The sequence below is a fragment of the Dama dama genome, chromosome 20 (assembly GCF_033118175.1).
Source record: "Dama dama isolate Ldn47 chromosome 20, ASM3311817v1, whole genome shotgun sequence".
NCBI classification, from domain to species: Eukaryota; Metazoa; Chordata; class Mammalia; order Artiodactyla; family Cervidae; genus Dama; species Dama dama.
In genome coordinates, this window is record NC_083700.1 from 17,118,613 (window position 1) to 17,137,169 (window position 18,557).

At 48.6% G+C, this 18,557-nt stretch overlaps 1 protein-coding gene across 3 annotated transcripts in view; it reads left to right on the forward strand.

Annotated features, from left to right (window-relative positions):
• Positions 1-18,557, forward strand: part of KCNN3 (potassium calcium-activated channel subfamily N member 3) — a 170,756-nt gene that overhangs the window by 33,272 nt on the left and 118,927 nt on the right. For all 3 annotated transcript variants that reach the window (XM_061120695.1, XM_061120696.1, XM_061120698.1), the window contains exon 2: positions 12,205-12,300. In XM_061120695.1, coding sequence (XP_060976678.1) covers positions 12,205-12,300 — 96 coding nt within the window. The remainder of the gene's footprint in view (positions 1-12,204; positions 12,301-18,557) is intronic.

Here is an 18,557-nt window from a genome sequence, read left to right on the forward strand (position 1 = left end):
GGAATTGAGAGTTTTCTGACTCCCCTAAGCTGTGATTATTTCCTGTATCCACTGTGTGGGGTGGGGGCTGCATCCAAGGAAGGCTCAGGCCTTGTGATTCCCTGGAAGTTCTGAACACACGAGCGGCCCATGTTGGCTGGCTGCTTTGGCCATTTAGGCTCAAGGATAAGCTTGCTCGGACATGAGCAGGAGTTACGGCTCCTGGGGTGCCCTGTTACTGGAATTGATGGCAGCTCAGAGCCAAAGGTAGGCAGGTTGGCAACAGTTTGGTGCCGGAGAGCTAGTGAGTGAGAAAGAGTGATAAAAATGCCACATCCGGCCTATTAATAGTCCGTGTTTGGTCTCCACCACTTCTATCAACATCGTCCATCACATCTAAACAATTGAAAAGCCTGTGCCAAGCGCCTAGGAGTTAACAACTCATGGCTGTGCTGAATTTCTGAAAAAACAGTATTTCCACTTCTTATGCAGTTCTGAAATGCCAATTGTTCCATGCCAACTGGTTATTTTTCCAGACCATTTCCCTTTATTTATGTTTAAGCTTTTCGAGTTTTAAGCAAGAAGATAGAGAACCTGGACTAGGTGATTATTATTTCTCCTGATTTACCCTTGAATGAGCCATAGAAGAAATGTCCCTTCCCCAAACATGAACTGAGTATGTGCAGAGGGGTGGGAGAGGAATCAGAGAGGGGTCCCACCCCTTGTAGGGGTGTGTGGCTGATGGGCAGGCAGGATGGGGACGTGGCAAAAATACCAGCCCAGCCCTCAGAAGACTTAGGGCAAGATAAGCCTTTCCTGTTACCTGGTGTGGGGTCTTGACTGGGGGCAGAGCCCCTCGCTGGGCCCCCATTTCCTTGCCTATAAAGTGGGGTGGTTAGACTAGACCGCTGAGGGGGCCCCTTCCCACTGAGTCTGTGCGTTGAGTGGAGGACTTGCTGTCTCACGTTTATTGGCAAGAGCCTGGGTGTGGAAGTGGAAGGAGGATGATGCTGTCCTTGGGCTGCTGCTCCGGGAAGCCTGGAAATGTGGCAGGGGAAACACAGGACAGGGCTGTTCCTTATCCGGGAAGCTCCAGCCTTCAGAGATGTCTGTGCAGCCTGCCAGGCGGTTGTTTTTCTCACCATATGTGATTTCTGGGCATCTTAAAATTTTCACTTGGCCCAAACATTGCCAGGCTCAGGGGTTGGCTGTGCTGCGTGTGGGGATTGAAGTGGGCTTGCATCTGGGTACCAGGCTGGGAGTAGGCAGAGAATTGTGCTGTGGAAACCTCTGATGAGGTTGGAAGGTGTTGCTGGGATCATGGTGTTGCTTCTGCTGCTGCAGCAGCCTCTGGTGCAGACAGAGCCAGGGGCTGAAGGGTGAAAAGATGGAAGAGAATTGTGGGGGGTGATGAAGCTGAGAGATGAAGGGTGGGGGTAGTCTGTGGCTGTCAGGTGGTAGGAATTCTTATTTCAAAGACTACCCATCTGAAGAGGTTCAGTTTACCCAGTTCATTGGGTAAACTGGTTGACCACAGCTCTTGCAGAGACTCCAGGAGTCTGGTGCATCTCCTGGGGCTGGATGGAGAGAGAGAAGCCCAGGCCTGGGTCAGACCTGGCCTGGTCTGGTTTGGTTCTCACTGGGAATCCAGTGTGCACACAGAACCTTCTGCAGAGCAAGGTGATTCCTGTTGTTTTCTTGGTTTGGGAGCCACATAGGTTTTAATAAGAGGGGAAAAAATGACTTCAAAGCAAGCCATCCAGAAAGCAGTTATTTGTCTCCAACTTTCTAGAACATTAAGAAAAGGGGTCCCCTGCCACCTGGAGGAACTATGGGGTTGATGGTCTTGGTGAGGGTAGCACTGGATATTTGCAAGGAGAAGCCCCTCTCACAGTGATGGCAAACCAAGCAGCTTTCTGGTAGGGCTCTGCCACAGCTGTGGGGGTGAAGTAAGCTTAAGTGGTTCTCTGTAACGGGGGACCCCCAGGCTGCCAGGATGCATGTTGGGACTAGGACAAGAGACCTTCAGTGTGTGCTTCTCCTGAGATGAAGGCAGGGATTGGGACCTTCGAATGAGATGCGTAGTGACAGGTGTGCATTCATCAAAGCTGGAGAAGGTTGTATGGGGCTTTCTGACACCATAAGAGTGATGTAATTGCTGACTGGCCAAGAGCATGCACATTCCACAAGCACAGGAGGATGAAAGGTAATCAGGAGCAGATTGTTTATTGGAGAAGGAAATAAAGTGGCTAGCTGAGAGGTTTGGAGGTGACTTCCAGGGTAGGAATCCAGGCTTTTGGAAGACAGATAAGTTTAGAGCTCTTGTATCTTCAGAAACGGGGCGGGTAGCAGGGATAGCTACCTTGTGAGCCTAAGCCTGGGAGCGCCTAAACCAGCTTCTAAGCTTTGTTTCAACACAGGCTGGTGTTTGATAGGGGCTGAGCTGGCCTCACTGGGCCTCAGTGTCCTCATGCAGAATGAAGGTGGGGACAAGTTGATTTCCAGGGGTGCCTCCAGGTCTGGTACTTGTATTTTTATTGGTATTTGTCTTGGGGAGGGGCTTGCTTTTTGAGGACTTTTGCATAGGCACATATGATACCAAGATCAGAGTGAGGCTTTACAGAGGCATTTGTTTGTTTAGCTTTACTGGGGGCTAAGCACCTCAGAAAGCTGAAGCCAGGTCTGTGAAAAAGTCAGAGCCTTTCCAACATAGAATAGATTGCCTTGATAGGAAGTGAGTTCCCCGTCCCTGGAGGCAATCAAGCAGAGACTGAATGACCATATGCCAGGAATCTTATGGAGATTCATGAGCTGTTTAGGAGAGTCACGAGCCATTTAACTAGATGGCGTTTACATTTCCTTTTAACTCTAAGGAATGCCACTGCTTATGCATATGATTGTTCCACAGCATTTCCTCAAGACAGTGATGGGAGCCCCAGCCTTCTGGGCTTCTTTCTTGTGCCCCTGGAGGAGCAGTTCTCATCTCTGGCCTGCACATTTGCATCACTGAAATGTTCTTTGAAATGTCAGTGTCCAGGCTTCACCTGCAGAGGTTTGATTCAATTGTTCTGGGGTGGAGATCAAGGTCCCTCTGTGCTGTTGGTGCCTGGTGGGCACCCTTCCCCCCTGAATTCTCTCTGATCAGGTGAGGAGACTCAATGCCACCCCCCAACTCCCGGTTTCATTCTGCCTTGGTATTGAGCTCAAAAGTCTAACCTTTCAACATTCATTCACCCAACAAACTTTTGTAAAGTGCTTACTTCCTGTTGGAAGTCCTAATAGGTCAGTTCTTGACTATTTCAGGAGCAACCAGCCCCAAACTGCCCTAAGAGAGACCTCATTATGTGTATTTTGATGTCCCACACTTAGCACAGTGCCTGGCACATGGCAAGTATGTAATAAAAATTTTGATTGAATTGCATGGAACCTTTGCCAATATTGTAAGTGGGGCAGGAAAATAAATTATAAGTAGGCATGCAGTAGAGAATTCATGATATGCCAGTTCCCCTCTGCTCAGACCTTATAAAGGAAACCATCTCCTTAATTGGAATTATGTTTGTGGCCCTAGGGATGACCCATCTGACTTGATATTTTGGTAGTGTGGTCTTCCAAATGACCTTTTTGTCCTTTCTCGGGGCATTGCACGGCAGGAGAGCCGAGGCTTGGAGAGGATGGTTTCCTCTTAATTGGTGTCCCGGTCATCGTGCTGGCTTCAGTAACCATTACCAGGCCACCGTCTGCTCAGACCCAATGCCCTTGTATTAGCTGCACGGTGTCCCTCAGCTATCAGATTTCATTTCCTTCTGGGAGTGACAACTCGGAGGGCTACAGAGAAACGCCCCAGGCCAACCTGACTTTACGAGTTTTATTTTGAGGCCTTTGGGGTCCTTCTTTGCACAAGAGTTTTCTGCCTGACTCCCCACTGCAGGCCTGGTCTGGGCTGCACTTACAACGATGATGCAGACCCCCGGACCTGACCTCAGGTTGCTCATATTCTGTCATGGTAGTAAGTGACCGAGGTTTAATGGTGACATGACTGGGGCCGCCTCAGAGAGCCGTGAGGTTGGGGATTAGTCCTGCCTGGGAAGGCTGGGCTGGAAAGGGTGATGTTCTGATGATCGGTGGGCATCCTATATGTCATAAGACTCTCTGGGTGGAGAGAGCCCAGACCTTGAGGTCTGGCTTCGGCCCGGGTTAGAATCTGATCGTCACTTCATCTTCACTTGGGGATGGTGGGCAAGCGACAGAGCCTCCCTGGGATTGTCCTGAGATCTAAAGCCATCACACCAGTGCCTGGCCATGCTAAGCACACAGTAGATGCTGGCTGTCACTTTAATTTTTTACATGTAAATAGTTAACTACAGAATGATGTTCAATTGTATGGAGATCCCAGTTTGTTTATGTGTCTCCGATTGATAGACATCTGAAATGTTCTCTGATTGATAGATGTTTGATATGTTCTCTGATTGATAGACATTTGAAATGTTCCAGTTTGGGGCCATTATGTTTTTTATTTATTTGTGTTTCGGCTGTTCTGTCAGGCATACGGGATCTTAGTGCCCTGATCAAGAATTGAACCTGTGCCCCCTGCAGTGGAAGCATGGTCTTAACCACTGGACCACCAGGGAAATCCTATGGCTGTTATTTTGATTGTTTATTAGTTTTCATGTATTTGGAAGCTCAGGATGGAAGTGTCTACCTGCTTGACACATCTCAAAATATTCCCCCCTTCATTCAAATATTCGAGTTTCAACTAATACTTATTGACCTACTGTGTGTAGGACAATGTCCGAGGCACCAGGATGTAGAAGTGGACAAATGAAATTGAAAAATACTACCCTTCTGGGGCTTCCATCTTGGTGGTGAGCGACAGCCCCTGGGACCTGGTAAAGACGCATACTCACCTACACAGAGGGCTCAGGAAGGTGGGAAGGTGCCTGCAGCTTGGTCTCCACTACCCAGGCTGATGCTTAGCCCTGGTGGGCTTCCAGCAGGAAATGGCCTCTTGCTCTCCTTGTCTGCACAGAGAGCCTGCATGCTCAGAAAAAAGCATCTTTGGGGAGAAGGCACTCTCTGAAGCCTCCTTTGGTCTCTGGTTAGTCTGTAATCCTCACCTCACATTCAGGATGTAAGGAGCCACTTGTATGTCTTCTGTCTCAGCATGGGTCTTCTGCCCATCTCTTCCAGGCCCTATGCACCTGCCCGTCATCTGTCAGGTGGTTTCAGCCTCAGCAGCCCGGGGCTGAATGGGTTTTGCAAGTACCCAGCACGGGGCCTGGGCATAGTTAAGTGCTCCATAAATATTTATAATGTGAATGAATGAGTGAATGAATGTTTGCCCCGCTGCACCAAAGCTGTCTTTCTGAAAGGCCTGGGGGGTGGGGGGGGCATCTTTGTATATTGTTGCAAACCTCAAATGCTGATGATATTGGAGGGGTATTCTGCAGCCCCTCCCTGACCCACAACTGAGACACAGCTGACTTTCCCCGCATTGACGTCTGTGTAGTGAGAGAAATGGTGCTTGGCTACAAGAGAATGTGAGCTTTTCTTTCTGTGAAGAAAGAATGAGTTTTTTCATATGCATTATTTTGCTGTATTCTCCAATACTAATGAGAGTTGATCCTGTTAGATCTGGCTTGCAGAGAAGGAAACAGAGAGAGATTAAGTGACTGGTCCAGTGGCACATAGTGAGCAGCAGAGATATGACTTGAATTCTGGCTTTTTGGTTTCAATCCCATGTTATTTAGAAAAAGACAATGGTAATTTTCTTTGTTAGCCATCCTGTTCTATTTGAGGAGAAGTTGGCATGAGTGAGTTTTGTTGCTGACTGTTTCACAGTCACAATTTTATCATGTATAGCAATGCTTGAGAAAAGGGGAAAAAAGGAAAAAATGTTGGGAGTGTCCCTGTGACCTACGTACATTTCATGGCCAGTGCCATCAGCCAGTAGGCTTCAGGGACTATTTGGTCCAAGAGTCTCATTTTACTGGGGGGTATTGAGGTCTAGAAGAGTGATGCAGCCTGTCCAAAGCCAGGCATTTATCACGGAGGTGGCTGAGACCTCCTGGGTCCTCTGATGGCAAGCCCAGGGCCCAGCTCAAGACTTCTTGGTTATGAAGCACCCTGGGTTCTTGGCACTTCTCTCTTCTCAGGCCTGTCAGAGGCCCAAGTGCCCTCTGAGGCCCCCAGGGTCCACCTTCCCATCCCATCATGCAGCTTTGCCTGTTTTCCTTATTCTAAATTTAGACATCCAAGGATGCAGAGGGTCTGAGTGATTCCACTCTGGGCCATGAGTGACCAAAATCAGATTCTGGTGGGAACCAGGCGGGGCAGTCACTCTGCAGATGCCAGGAAGAGCCAGGGGTGTATTTAAATGAGGCGGCTTAACCCGGGATGATGAGCCTGAGCTAAGAGATGAGCATTAGAGTGAAAGGTGTGGAGGGTGAATGAGAATAAGAGATCATGAGGAGGCAGGAGAAAAGCAGAGGAAGAAGGAAGTCAGGGGTTTGATTCTGGCATGAAAGCACCAGGTTGAGGAAAGAAGCCGAGTCTCAGCAGAGAACATCAACCAAGAATACAGTCTTCCCAGCCAGTGGACGAGGGGCTGGATTTTAATTTGCATAGTATTAATTAGCAAGAGTGTCCAATTAGGACAGCCATTTTAGGGCCACAGTATTAAGCTGATGCTGAAATGTTAATCAGTTTTGGAGCTTCTCCATGAAATTGAAGGAAAAGTTGACCTTATTAAGCAGAAAAGAGTTCTAAATCAATTATTTCCCAAATCGAATGCATAAAATGTAGATCTTAATTCAGGAGATACAAACTTTAGATGGTTTCGCCTCTTCCCCTTTGGGGATTCCAGCCAGTAACAGAGATCATGCATAGGCCTCATGTGTACATATGCGTACTCATTCCTGGGGGAAGGCACCTCTACGTTTGTTACCTGACACATTTCACTTGTTTTCAGTGCCCTTCCAGGACTCTGCTTGCAAGTATGGTTTTCTGTTATTTTCAAATGTTCCAACAATAAAACACATTTAGGACTTGAAAGTCTCTGGGAAGATCTACCGTAATCATTACAATTCTGGCTTGTCTTTGGAAGTTACAAGGCAGGCGGGGAGAACAGTTTATACGGCTGGCTCAGGAGCCAGGAACACACTCCATCACACTCCGCACAGCCTCAGGGGAGGAAGGGCTGGAGCAGTTCTGAGAAGGTTCACTGCAGAAACTGGAGGCTGGAAAGGTCTGACCAGCAGGGCAGGTGGGGTGTTGATGCATGGACAGAGCACGGGACCTGAAGGCAGATGATCTGGAATAAGTCCTGCCTCCATTTTTGGCCATATCTTTGGACAAATTAGGTGACTTCTCAAAGTCTCAGTTTCCTCCTCTGTAAAAGGGGGTTGACGATGCCCACCATGCATGGCAGGCCCCTACAGCAGTGCTTTACAACAGATTGTTGTCATCAATGAGAAGTCATAGATCTGTGAAGGGCTGGTTCTTGTCTTGGAGCAGAACAGGGACCACGCAGATGGGGGCATCTTGTAGGAATGTAGTTCACCCTCCTTCCCTGCTAGGAATCCCCTCTACAGCACCCTGATGGCTGTAGCCAGCCTCTACTAGGATGACACAAACTCAGCATCTCACATGGGAGTCTAGTTCATTTTGAAGGCATGGGGGGAGCATGGTATTTAGAAAAATCTGATGTATAGCTAAAATCTGGGCTAGTTGAAATCTGGGCTAGTTGTATGACCTTGGAGAAGTCACATTGTCTCTATGACTCTCAGTTTACAAAAATTATTTATATTTTTGGTTGTATTAGGTCTTTGTTGCTGCATGTGGGATTTCTCTAGTGGTAGAGAGCAGAGTCTACTCTTTGTTGCAATCCTGGGGCTTCTCACTGCCGTGGCCTCTATAATTGCAGAGCCTGGGCTCTAGGCGTGTGGGCTTCAGTAGTTGTGGCAGATAGGTTCAACTAAGCATAGGCTTAGTTGCTCCACAGCATGTAGAATCTTCCTGGACCAGGGATCCAATTTATGTCCCCTGCATTGGCAGGCAGATTCATATCCATTGCACCATCAGGGAAGTCCCTCAGTTTTCTTTTTAATCAGTAAAATGGAGACATTATGACCTCATCTGTAGGGTAAGGATGCAAAGTAATTTGTGAAGAAGGCATAGTCTGGGACCTGGTATGTAGTTGACACTTAATAAACATTAGGTCAAGATAAAAGCACTATTATTAAAAAGTTTCAAGAAGCACTCATTAAGCACCTGTTGTACTCAGAGCATCAGAGGTAATACAGTTGAGTACCCTGACACTTAATAGAATCATACTATATATTTTCAGTCATTTTTACATTAAAAATAATTGGAAATATATACATAGTTTGGGGTCTGGATTTATCACTTGATATTGAATCATGAACCTTTCCTGACGTCTTCAAATATTCCCTACAAAAGTGGCTTTAAGTGAGAACATAGTGTTCAATCACTGGCTAGTCTCCAATTTGCTTACCCACTCTAATATTTGGGAGCATTTAGGAATAAATGGCTTTGAAAAAACAACTCTCATCTGTTGAGATATGATTTGTAAGCATTCTTGTGTATTAAGGATTATTCCTCTATTGTTTAAAAGTTCTGAGTTGCAGGGGAGAAGGGTTGATCAGTTGGGGTAATCACAGGGCTTGTGTATGTATGTACACACACCTATTTGGCCCCCACTCACTGCCATCTAAGGGCCAAACGGACTTATCGGGCTGGGAGGGAGTACTATGATCAACTCAGCCCCGTCCCGCAGGCCCTCAAAGCCCTACAGGTGCTTGGGTTTGCTTCCAGAGTTATTTCGCCTCCGTGAGAGGAATCTTCCACATGCCCAGCACAAGCTGCCAGGCCTGAGCTACTGGAAGGGGACCTTCTAGCTCCTTATCCATGGACTTTGCCTTAGTTTTTGGCCCCCTCCTTTTTTTTTTTTTTTTTTATCTCTTTATGGCATGTGGCAGCTAGCCAGCCCTGATGGCTGCCATCGTCCAAAGAACCATATCAATTTCAAGCTTATTTGGAGATCAGACAGCAAAGAAAAGATAATTCAGCATTTTAACAAATAGAAAACATTTCTAGTCCAGCTGACTTCTTTGACATATTTTTGGCTATTAAAAATTGTTGATGGTTTATTTTTTATTGACATGTGCTAGAGACTGCAAAGAAATCTGTAAAGTAGCGCTCATTCCCGCTGATCCAGTGCACATTCATCCCCTCATGGGGCTGGAGCTGGCCAACGAGGTTTCACTGGCCAAAACCAAGAAGAAGGTGGAGTTGCCTTTTACGTAAAGGCTTTGAGTTTTAGAACAAAAGGAAGAGGCTCAAAGGAGAGGAGACAGCATCTGGCCTCTTTCCCTTTATTTCTTCCTCTAAAAATGATGGAAATAGACTTGGATTCTGATTTCGGTTAATTTCTGCCAAAAGAAATTAATTAGAGTTTGAAATATGCAGCTGATCCCAAATCCTTCCCTGGGGAGGTGTGATGCTCCCCAGATGTCTTCAGACCCCTTTGAGAAGAAAGTGATGGTCATTTCTGGCTCGAAAACATTATGATCTGTTCCCAGTTGATTTCTGAAGGGGAAGTGGCCTTATCCTCAAAGTCTGAGTGTCCCTGAATTCACCACCTGCTCTTCAGCCCCACTAGGTCTTGTGGTTTGGATGGTGTTTCAGGCACCCAATAGTGCTTTCAAAGATTGGAACCTTCCAAAGGGTTGAAATTGTGTTCTGTTTTGTCCTGGGCCCTTAATTGGAACGGCATAGTACTCCTCGAGATATCTCTGTGCCTGTGTGCTGAGTAAATGATTGCAGGCTGCTCTTCATTAAGTATAGAACATACAAGAGGCTGAATGAAAAGTGGCTTATAATTAGACCATCATCTGCGAAGAGCAAAATGGACATCTTTCCCTGCAGCTGGATGGTCCTACATAGTATAGAAAGTTGGGGTCTGTGTATAAGCCAGTTTGGAAGCTTCTGGTAGGCAGGGGATCTCTGTAAATATCCTGTAGTGTCTAGCACACTGTTGGACACCTAGCAGGTGCTCAAGAAATGAGAAGTGGTTGAAATTGTCATGAAATAATGAGCTCTGGCATGGGTTCTCCCTTGGGTTCCCAGCACTAAGTGGGCCCCAGAACTGTATCAGATAGATGAATGGTAGATTGGCAGACACCAGGGAGAGCTGCTCTCTTTCCATCTCAGCATGCAAAGGGTGGTTGAGAACACAAACTTGGGCATCTGGGAATCCTGGGCTCAAATCCAAGCCCTCCACTGACTGCAGTGGCTGCCCCATATTGGACCCCTCCCCCTCTAATGCTGGAGATCTCAGGTACCCCTCCCTCTGTCTCCGAAAGCTTGTTTTCTTGGACAGTGATGTCTCCCCCCTCTCTCCTGGAGGTAGCACGTGGTAATTAATTATATCCCACCTTTGAGACCTGGAGGAGGAGATGGGGACACACTCCAGTATTCTTGCCTGGAGAATCCCATGGACCGAGGAGCCTGGGGGGCTATACAGTCTATAGTGTCGCAAGGAATCAAACATGACTGAAGTGACTTAGGATGCACTCACGCACCTTTGAGACACTTTCCATTATTATCTTAAGTTGTCATTTGGGTCTGTGTAAATGGACACTTCTCACATTTTTATTGTTTCCTACCAAAGAGTGGGCTGAGCACTTGTGGGCGGTGAGTCAGAAGCCTTGGCTTTGAACCCTGGCCCAAGCCATTCGCCCCTCTGAGCCTTCACCTGTAGCATCTATACAGTTGGGTGAAAGACCAAGGGCTGTCCTGAGGATGGATGAGAACAAGATGTGAAACCACCTTGAAAACAGTAAGTTGCTTTGTAGACACCAGGCATTTTATGATTCTGGAGCACAGGGACTGTTTCTCATGTGGCCGGCGTCTCTCAGGATGCATGGGGCTACAACACCGAGCTTGGAAGTACTGCTGGCTCTCTGCTACCTTTGTTCAGGGCTGTGTTGCCGCCTTCCTCCGGGACTGGGAACCACCTCTGCTCCCTGGCTTCCAAATGCCCAGGAGGTACCAGCCCTGCAGAGAAGGTGAGGTAAATGACCTCACAGGGCCGGGTACCGGGCTAGGCACCTTACATATTGTTATTCAGTTGCTCAGTCGTGTCTGACTCTGCGACCCCATGGATTTGCAGCATGCCAGGCTTCCCTGTCCTTCACCGTCTCCTGGAATTTGCTCAAGCTCATGTCCATTGATTTGGTGATGCCATCCAACCATCTCATCCTCTGTCATCCCCTTCTCCTCCTGCCTTCACTCTCATAGAGTGCCTTTATCTTTCACAGCAGCCCTGAGAGGTAGGTACTGCTATTATCCCCATCTGATGCCGGAAGCCCCTGAGTGCAGAGGCAGAGAGAGCAGCCCGAGATCACATGGCTAGTAAGTGGCTGTGTCCGGGGTTGGATCCAGTGGGCCGGTCTGGAGCGCTTGCCGCTAACCATGTGGGTCCCCTAAGCTGCCCTGAGGCTGGAGGACTGCAGCAGAGGCCACATGACCCACGTGCCTCCCCCAGCCTCAGCTGAAGGGACCCCCAGGGCCCTTCTCCTGCCCAGGAACCTCGCTGCACTCCTGTGCTCGGCCCCTTCCCTCTCCAGGAATTCTTCCACTGCCCTCTCTTCCTTCTGCACCCTCGGCCTAAAACGGGAGAGCCACCACCAGGACGTTCTCATTCATTCCTGAAAGAACTCTGCATTGTCAGGATGGAAGGGACCTTGGAATCCTCTGGTTCAGGTTTGTTAAGAGGAAAGAGAGGCCGAAGCTGGCACAGTATTGATGTCCAAACCAGATAATAGCAGCACAGAGAAGAATTATGTTCATATGACTTATGAGCATGAAGGCAAAAATTCTAAACAACACATCAGCAAACTGGATCTAGCCATGTATAACAAACATAATACATCATGCCCAAGCAGAGTTCATCCCAGGAATGCAAATATGATTTAACCCTAGAAAACAGAGGCTCAGAGGGCAGCTGCGGAGACTGAGCCAGCCCAGGGCCCAGCCCAAGGTGCTTTCGGGGATCTGGTTACCTTTGTGCTGTATCCTGCTCCTGGGAGGTGCTGGTGACAGTCTTTCCTTTGTTATCACTGCCCCTCACCACTTTATGTAGCCTCAGAGTGAAATGTTCTGTCCTGGATTTTTTCTAATCCTCTCTTTCCATTTCTCCTGCAGGATTCCATGTTTTCGTTGGCCCTGAAATGCCTTATCAGTCTGTCTACCATCATCCTTTTGGGTTTGATCATCGCCTATCACACACGTGAAGTCCAGGTAGGTGCCCTTGCCCACATCCCTTCATGCCGGGGTCGTTCCTCTGCTCGAGGCTGAGCCTGCCCCCCGCCCCCTCAGGAACTAGCTGGGGAATCTCACCAGACAGTATGCGAGATTGTGGCTCTTCTCTTTTGATTTGGGCCCTCATGGGAGAGGTAATGGTGACGCTGCTCTGGGGCTTTAGAACCATTGTGATTATCCCAGAGGCAAACATGGCTTCATGTTTTGGGGACAGTCCTGCTCAGAGTCTTCATTCTGCACTGCTTTACTGTAGGACTGACTTTGCTCTTTCTATCTCTTGCTGGATCTTTTCTGAGTGTGAGCCATTGAATCTCCCAGGTGAAGCAGACCTTCCTCCTATGCCCTTGCATGCATGTGCCTGTGTGTACACACACACAAACACAGACACTGCACCAGATAACACTAGGGGTCTGATGGTGAGTTTACAGCTTCCTGGACTGTGCAGGAAGGAGTCATTTTCTAGATAGAATAGAATCTTCTGTGGTCGAGGAGGCCTCTGTTTCTTGCTGCCAGGAGTCACTTGGTACCCAGAGAAATATTGGCCTGGCCTCTGGGGTGTGCTCCAGTTTGGCTGCTATAAGGAGGACGGTTTGACCTGGGCTGGGAAGGGCAGGCAGGAGTGAGCAGGTCGGAGGCATCTTCTCCTGACAATGGGTCTCCCGCGTCACCAGGCCCTTCGGGCTGACCTGTTGTGCTGGGGCCCTGGGTGGTGGTTCTATGGTATCCAGATGTTTTTTCTCACTTGCATGCACATCTGAATATAACCCTGTCCTTTGGCTGGAGGAGCACAGATAGATCTACATCTGGGCAGCAGGCGAGAAATTGACAAAGACCAGAACTCAGAGTTGGGAAAGCTGGGGCCGAGACTCGGCCATGACCTCTTCTCACAGCAGGTCTCTGGCCAGCCCTGTCACCTCTCTGGACTGGAACGTGTGAACTTTTCTTTGTCTGGAACATGGGGCTTTTTATTCCACTGTTTATGAGTTGTTGTAAGGATGAATGGGTAGTGTATGAGAGGGCTCTGTGAACTTTAAAACACTTCAAATATCGTACCTCTTGTCACCCAGCATTTCTGGACTGAGTGGCTGCACAGGCAGAGATGGGTGAACATCTTCTGCTCCTGGGAGGGTGGTCTGCTCTCCCGTTGCGTGTCGGGGGCCACTGCAGCTGGCCCGGGGGAGGGAGCCTTGTCTCCAGGCCACCTTGGCTCCACTCTGTTGATGACCAGAGGACACTCATTGAGAAGGTGGGGACTTGTTAGTCTCCGGAGGGGTCACAGGTGCAGGGACAGAGCTTGTGCTGTGAAGGCTGAGAGTCCCAGACACCACCCAGCGGGTTCCTTTGTGGGGTCCAACCTGGACAAGGCGGGTGGGCTCTAACCCCAGGAAGAAGCCAGGAGTACAGGCAGGAGAAATGGGCAGGAATGGGAGACAAGCCCGGGAGTCACAGTCAGGGCTCCCGGCCAGGTTCACCCCACCCCAAACCAGCTGTGGGACCCAGGTGTTTCCTTAGTTCCTCTGAGCCCCTGCACCCTCATCTGGAGGCATCTATACTACACTATATCACCTTGACCTGTGCAGAGGGGTCACACAGGCCAGAGAAAAAGGCAGAGTAGTGAAGCTCAGCTGTGATCCAGGCTCGGGGAGGGGGGAAAGGAGCTGGTCTCAGCCTCACACCCACACAGTGGGTCCACTCGGCTTGACTGCTGCTATTTCTACTCCAGGCCTTGGAACTAGAAGAGCCAGGTGTCCCTTCTCTGATTCTCTTGGGGTACTGCCCTGCCATCCCCAGGGCTGGCAGCCTTAGCTCTGACCCCACCCAGCTGCGGTTGTGATGTCAGTTCTGGCCAGGTGGTGGGGCCAGCACCTGGCTGGGCTCACTGTCCTTTCTCACCTCACAGCTAGTCTCTGCTTCGCCCTCATTATGGGCACCAGAGGATGCTATGTTGGTTATTTGTCTTGGCCTGACACTCAAAGTTAAGAGCAATGAAGTGAAATCAGTGAAGGCATTGAATCCTGGCTTAGACGCCTGAATGCCCTTGGGCCAAGAACACCTTATAACAACTTCTCTGGGCCTTGGTTTCCCCATGTGAAGTATGGAAGTCATACCATCCACCTTGCTGAACTTGTAAGAGGGTGGGTCCCTTTCCTGTGACCTCTGTCCCACTGCTCCCAGCTGGGCCTCATCTTACAAGCTGTGCCCACCAGATGGTCACTGTCAGGACCACCTGGTGCTGGTAAGTGGTTGAATTTCCTCTCTACCCTGCCTGCACGCTCAGCTCCCACCACCTAGTCCGTCATCCTACTGGCCTACCAACACGTGGGTTGTCACCAGAACGTGGCTCCCTCTGTGCCTCTTACCTGTCCAGTGAAGTTCTTTCTTCTGGAAAGTTCTAGTGGGACCTTCTTTTGCCAGAGAGAATTTGGAATGGTTTGAGCCCAGACAGCAGGGCCTTCATACGTACTCACCTGACCATATTGTAGTTTTCTGTTCTGTGTCCTTTTCCCCAGCCTCAGGGACAATGATGTTGTGAATCTGTGTATTTCCAGGGACCAACAGCGTGTGACAGAGAGCCGGTGTCTGCAGGGGATGTTTTGAATGAAAGGGTGTTGTATTCGAGATGTCTGATTTCCAAAGTCGTTTTGACCATTACTTAGCCCTGTGGTCTTGGGCCTCAGTTTCCACATCTGTTCACTGGGGATCCTAAGCCCGCCACACCCCAATTCTGTAATTCTCTGATTAAGGTCTAGTGCCAGCCAGCTGGGGGATGTGCCTCCTGAGAGTGAGTGGAGGGAGGGTAATCCCAGGCATGACTGCTTATCCAGAGGGGCTGCTTGGATAACCTCTTCTGTAGGGAGAGGCCAGCCGCTGCTCATCTGTTGAGAAGCAGGGCAGGGACAGGGTGGGTGAGGTCAGGGGCTTGTGTCAACGATATGCTTGCCACTTCCTTATCCACACCAGTTGCTGGCCACTTGGCTCAATTGTAGCAGGAACCGGATGGCCGTGTTTCCACCTCCCCCCAGCCCTGCCCCAGTTGCTCACACCCAGGCCCCTGGCGCCCGCCCAGCACACACACAAGACCAGGAGTGCTTTCTGGAATAGGATTCCTCTTTGTTATATGCACAACTTGCGTTTTTGAGAAAGAAGGATTCTGAAACATTATTGGGAACCTCTCAACCAAGCTCTGGCTTCAAGTCCTGCACTGAGGCTTGGAAGGTTCTTAGAGACGATGGCGTGTACCCCTCACCGGTGCAGGAGGCTCCCCCTCTGTGGGCCAGCCTGTCACAGGGAGTCATGGCCTCTTGGGGGAGGCTGTTCCTGACTGGGCATTGTGAGTTTAGAAAGTCTGGCCCTCCAACTGAGAGGAAACGGGCCTCTCTGGAACGTCCACTCAGCCAGACTCTGTTCGGGGGCAAGGAAAAGAGGCCCCTAAGTTTCCCATGAGGCAGCCCCTATCATCTGAGGATGATGTCTTGGAGCACAGGGGCTTAAAGACCCAGGCGTCTGTTCTCCTCAGGCTAATGTGTCCCAAAAAGAAATGAAAAGCAAAATACACTGGGTTTTGTGTTGTGCATCAAAACTTTGAAAACCGCACTCTCCTGTGGGGAGTCCATTTATTCGTGTGGTTTGGTGATCACCTGCACCTCCCAGATTGGCTGCCAGCCTCCTCTCCCCCCATTGCACAATCACATTTTAGGGGCCACTGGCATGTCCCTGACTCGACTGGTCGTAAAGCTCGGAATTCTTCCCTCCCTCCCTTTCTCTCTCTTTCTTTTTTCTTTCATTTGAAGTATAGTTGATTTACAATATTGTGTTAATTTCTGCAAAGTGATTCAGCTGTATATATATATTCTTTTTAAGATTCTTTTCCACTGTGATTTATAACAGGATATTGAATATATTTCCCTATATAGCTATACAGTAGGTCTTTATTGTCTATTTTATATGTAGTGGTGTGTATCTGTTAATTCCAAACTCCTAATTTATTCCCCCTTTGATAAGCATACATTTGTTTTCTATGTCTGTGAGTCTGTTTTTGTTTTATAAATAAGTTCTCCTTTTTTTTACTGTCCTCAGTCATGTTCAATTCTTTGTGACCCCACTGACTATAACCTGCTAGGCTCCTCTGTCCAGGAGGAGGTTTTCCAGGCAAGAACACTGGAGTGGGTTGCCATTTCCTACTCCATGGGGTCTTCCTGACCCAGGGATGGAAGCTGCGTCTCTTGCATCTGCTGCATTGGCAGGCGGATTCTTTACCACTAGCCTCCCATAAGTTCATTTGTGTCATATTTTAGATTCCACATGTAAGTGATATTGTATTTTATTTGTCTTTATCTTTCTGACTTACTTCACTTAGTATGATAATCTCTGGGTCCATCTATGTTGCTGCAATGGCATTATTTCGTTCTTTTTAATGGCTAATTAGTATTCCATTGTGTATATACATAATACAATATCTTCTTTATCCATTCATTTGTTAACGGACACTTAGGTTGCTCCCATGTCTTGGCTATTGTGAATAGTGCCACTGTGAACATTGGGGTGCACATATCTTTTTGAATTAGTTTTCATCTTTTCTGGATAGATGCCCAGGAGTAGAATTGCTGGATCATATGGCAACTCTATTTTTAGTTTTCGAAGGAACCTCCTTTCTGTTTTCCATAGTGGCTGCACCAATTTACATTCCCACCAACAGTGTGGGAGGTTTCCCTTTTCTCCACACTGTCTCCAGCATTTATTATTTGTAGACTTTTTGATGATGGCCATTCTGACTAGTGAAACACCGAATGCTTTATCGCTCCCCTGTATCCTCCCTCCTCTTCCCTTCTTATCCATCTAGCTGTTCATTCATTCAGTGTATACCTAACGAGGGCCTACTCTGGGCAGATCCTGAGACAGGCACCCAGTTCTCTGTGCTGGAAACCTTCAAATCACTTTTGCTTCTGCAAGGAGTTGTCACTGTTGAGTGAATCCATGGCCCTAATTAATGTCTTTAGTGACATCCTGAGAGGCAGGATAGCAGGAGGCTGAGAACACAGATTTCTTAGTAGTTCAACGTGGGTTCAAATCATGTTCTTTGTCACACTGCAGTATGTATGGTAGCCTTTAGGAAGCTACTGACTCTCCCTTAGTCTATTTCCTTTCTGGAAAATGATACTAACAATATCCACCACAGGGTTATTGTACAGATCAAATTAGATAATATGTGCAAAACATCTTAGCTTCAATGAGGATGTGTTTGCAGGGCTGACAGCAATGGAGAGGATATCCCAGGCAGAGGTCTCAAAATATCCAGAGTGTCTGAGACGGGAAACTGCAGAGTACATTCAGAATGCCTCGAGGACAATGTTCTGGGCAGTGGGGCGGGTCCACTCGGGAGCATGGCAGTACCAGCGGGAACTCATCTGTCTTGCTGAAGGGTTTTAGAACTGTCCTGTGGGCAGCAGGGAGCACCATGGAAGGGGTTTAAGTTAGGGAAACAGATGATCAGATTTGCATTTTTGCTGCAGCATGGCAAATGTTGCAAGGGCCAATTTCAGAGGCAGAGAGCCTAATTGGAAGCATGTTTCCACGGTCGAAATGAGGGATGGTGACACCCTGAGTCAGGGCAAGACAAGAGCTGGGACAGGAGAGACTGTGCCTAAGAGATGCTGAGCAAGTAGAATTGACCAGGCTTGCTCACCTGTTAGGTTGGAGGAACTATCTGTGGAAAATGAGGAGTCCAGCCGTTTCTTGGGTAACTCAGTGGTTGGGAGTGCCATTCATTATGGTTGAAACCACAGAAAGAGGTTGAGGTGGGAAATGATGACCAGGTCAGTTTGGGACATGTCCATGTTGAGGTGGGGGGGAGGGTGGGCATCCAGCTGCCTCCAGGATAGTGATAAAGAGGATAGGCCTGGTGGGAAGGGGGCAGTGGGATGAGAGGAGGAGGGGGACAGACCCCCAGAAGGACGTCATCGAGTGAGAAGTGGGAGGAGGCAGATAAACCCACAAAGGAGAAGGAAACAGTCAGGGAGGTCAGAGGAGACCCCAGGGGAGGGAGTCAGGAAGCCGGGACAGGGAAAGAAGGGTCAGTTTTGTCACAAGGGGTCAAGGAGTTGGGGACTACACTGGTCCTTTGCATTTTCTGTGGGAAGGTCATTGTGCCCTTTATCAGCCCTGTCACTGGGAGTGGCAGTCACGGGCAGGGGAAGGGGAAGGGAGGACCAAGTAGGAGGTGAGACAGTGGAGACACT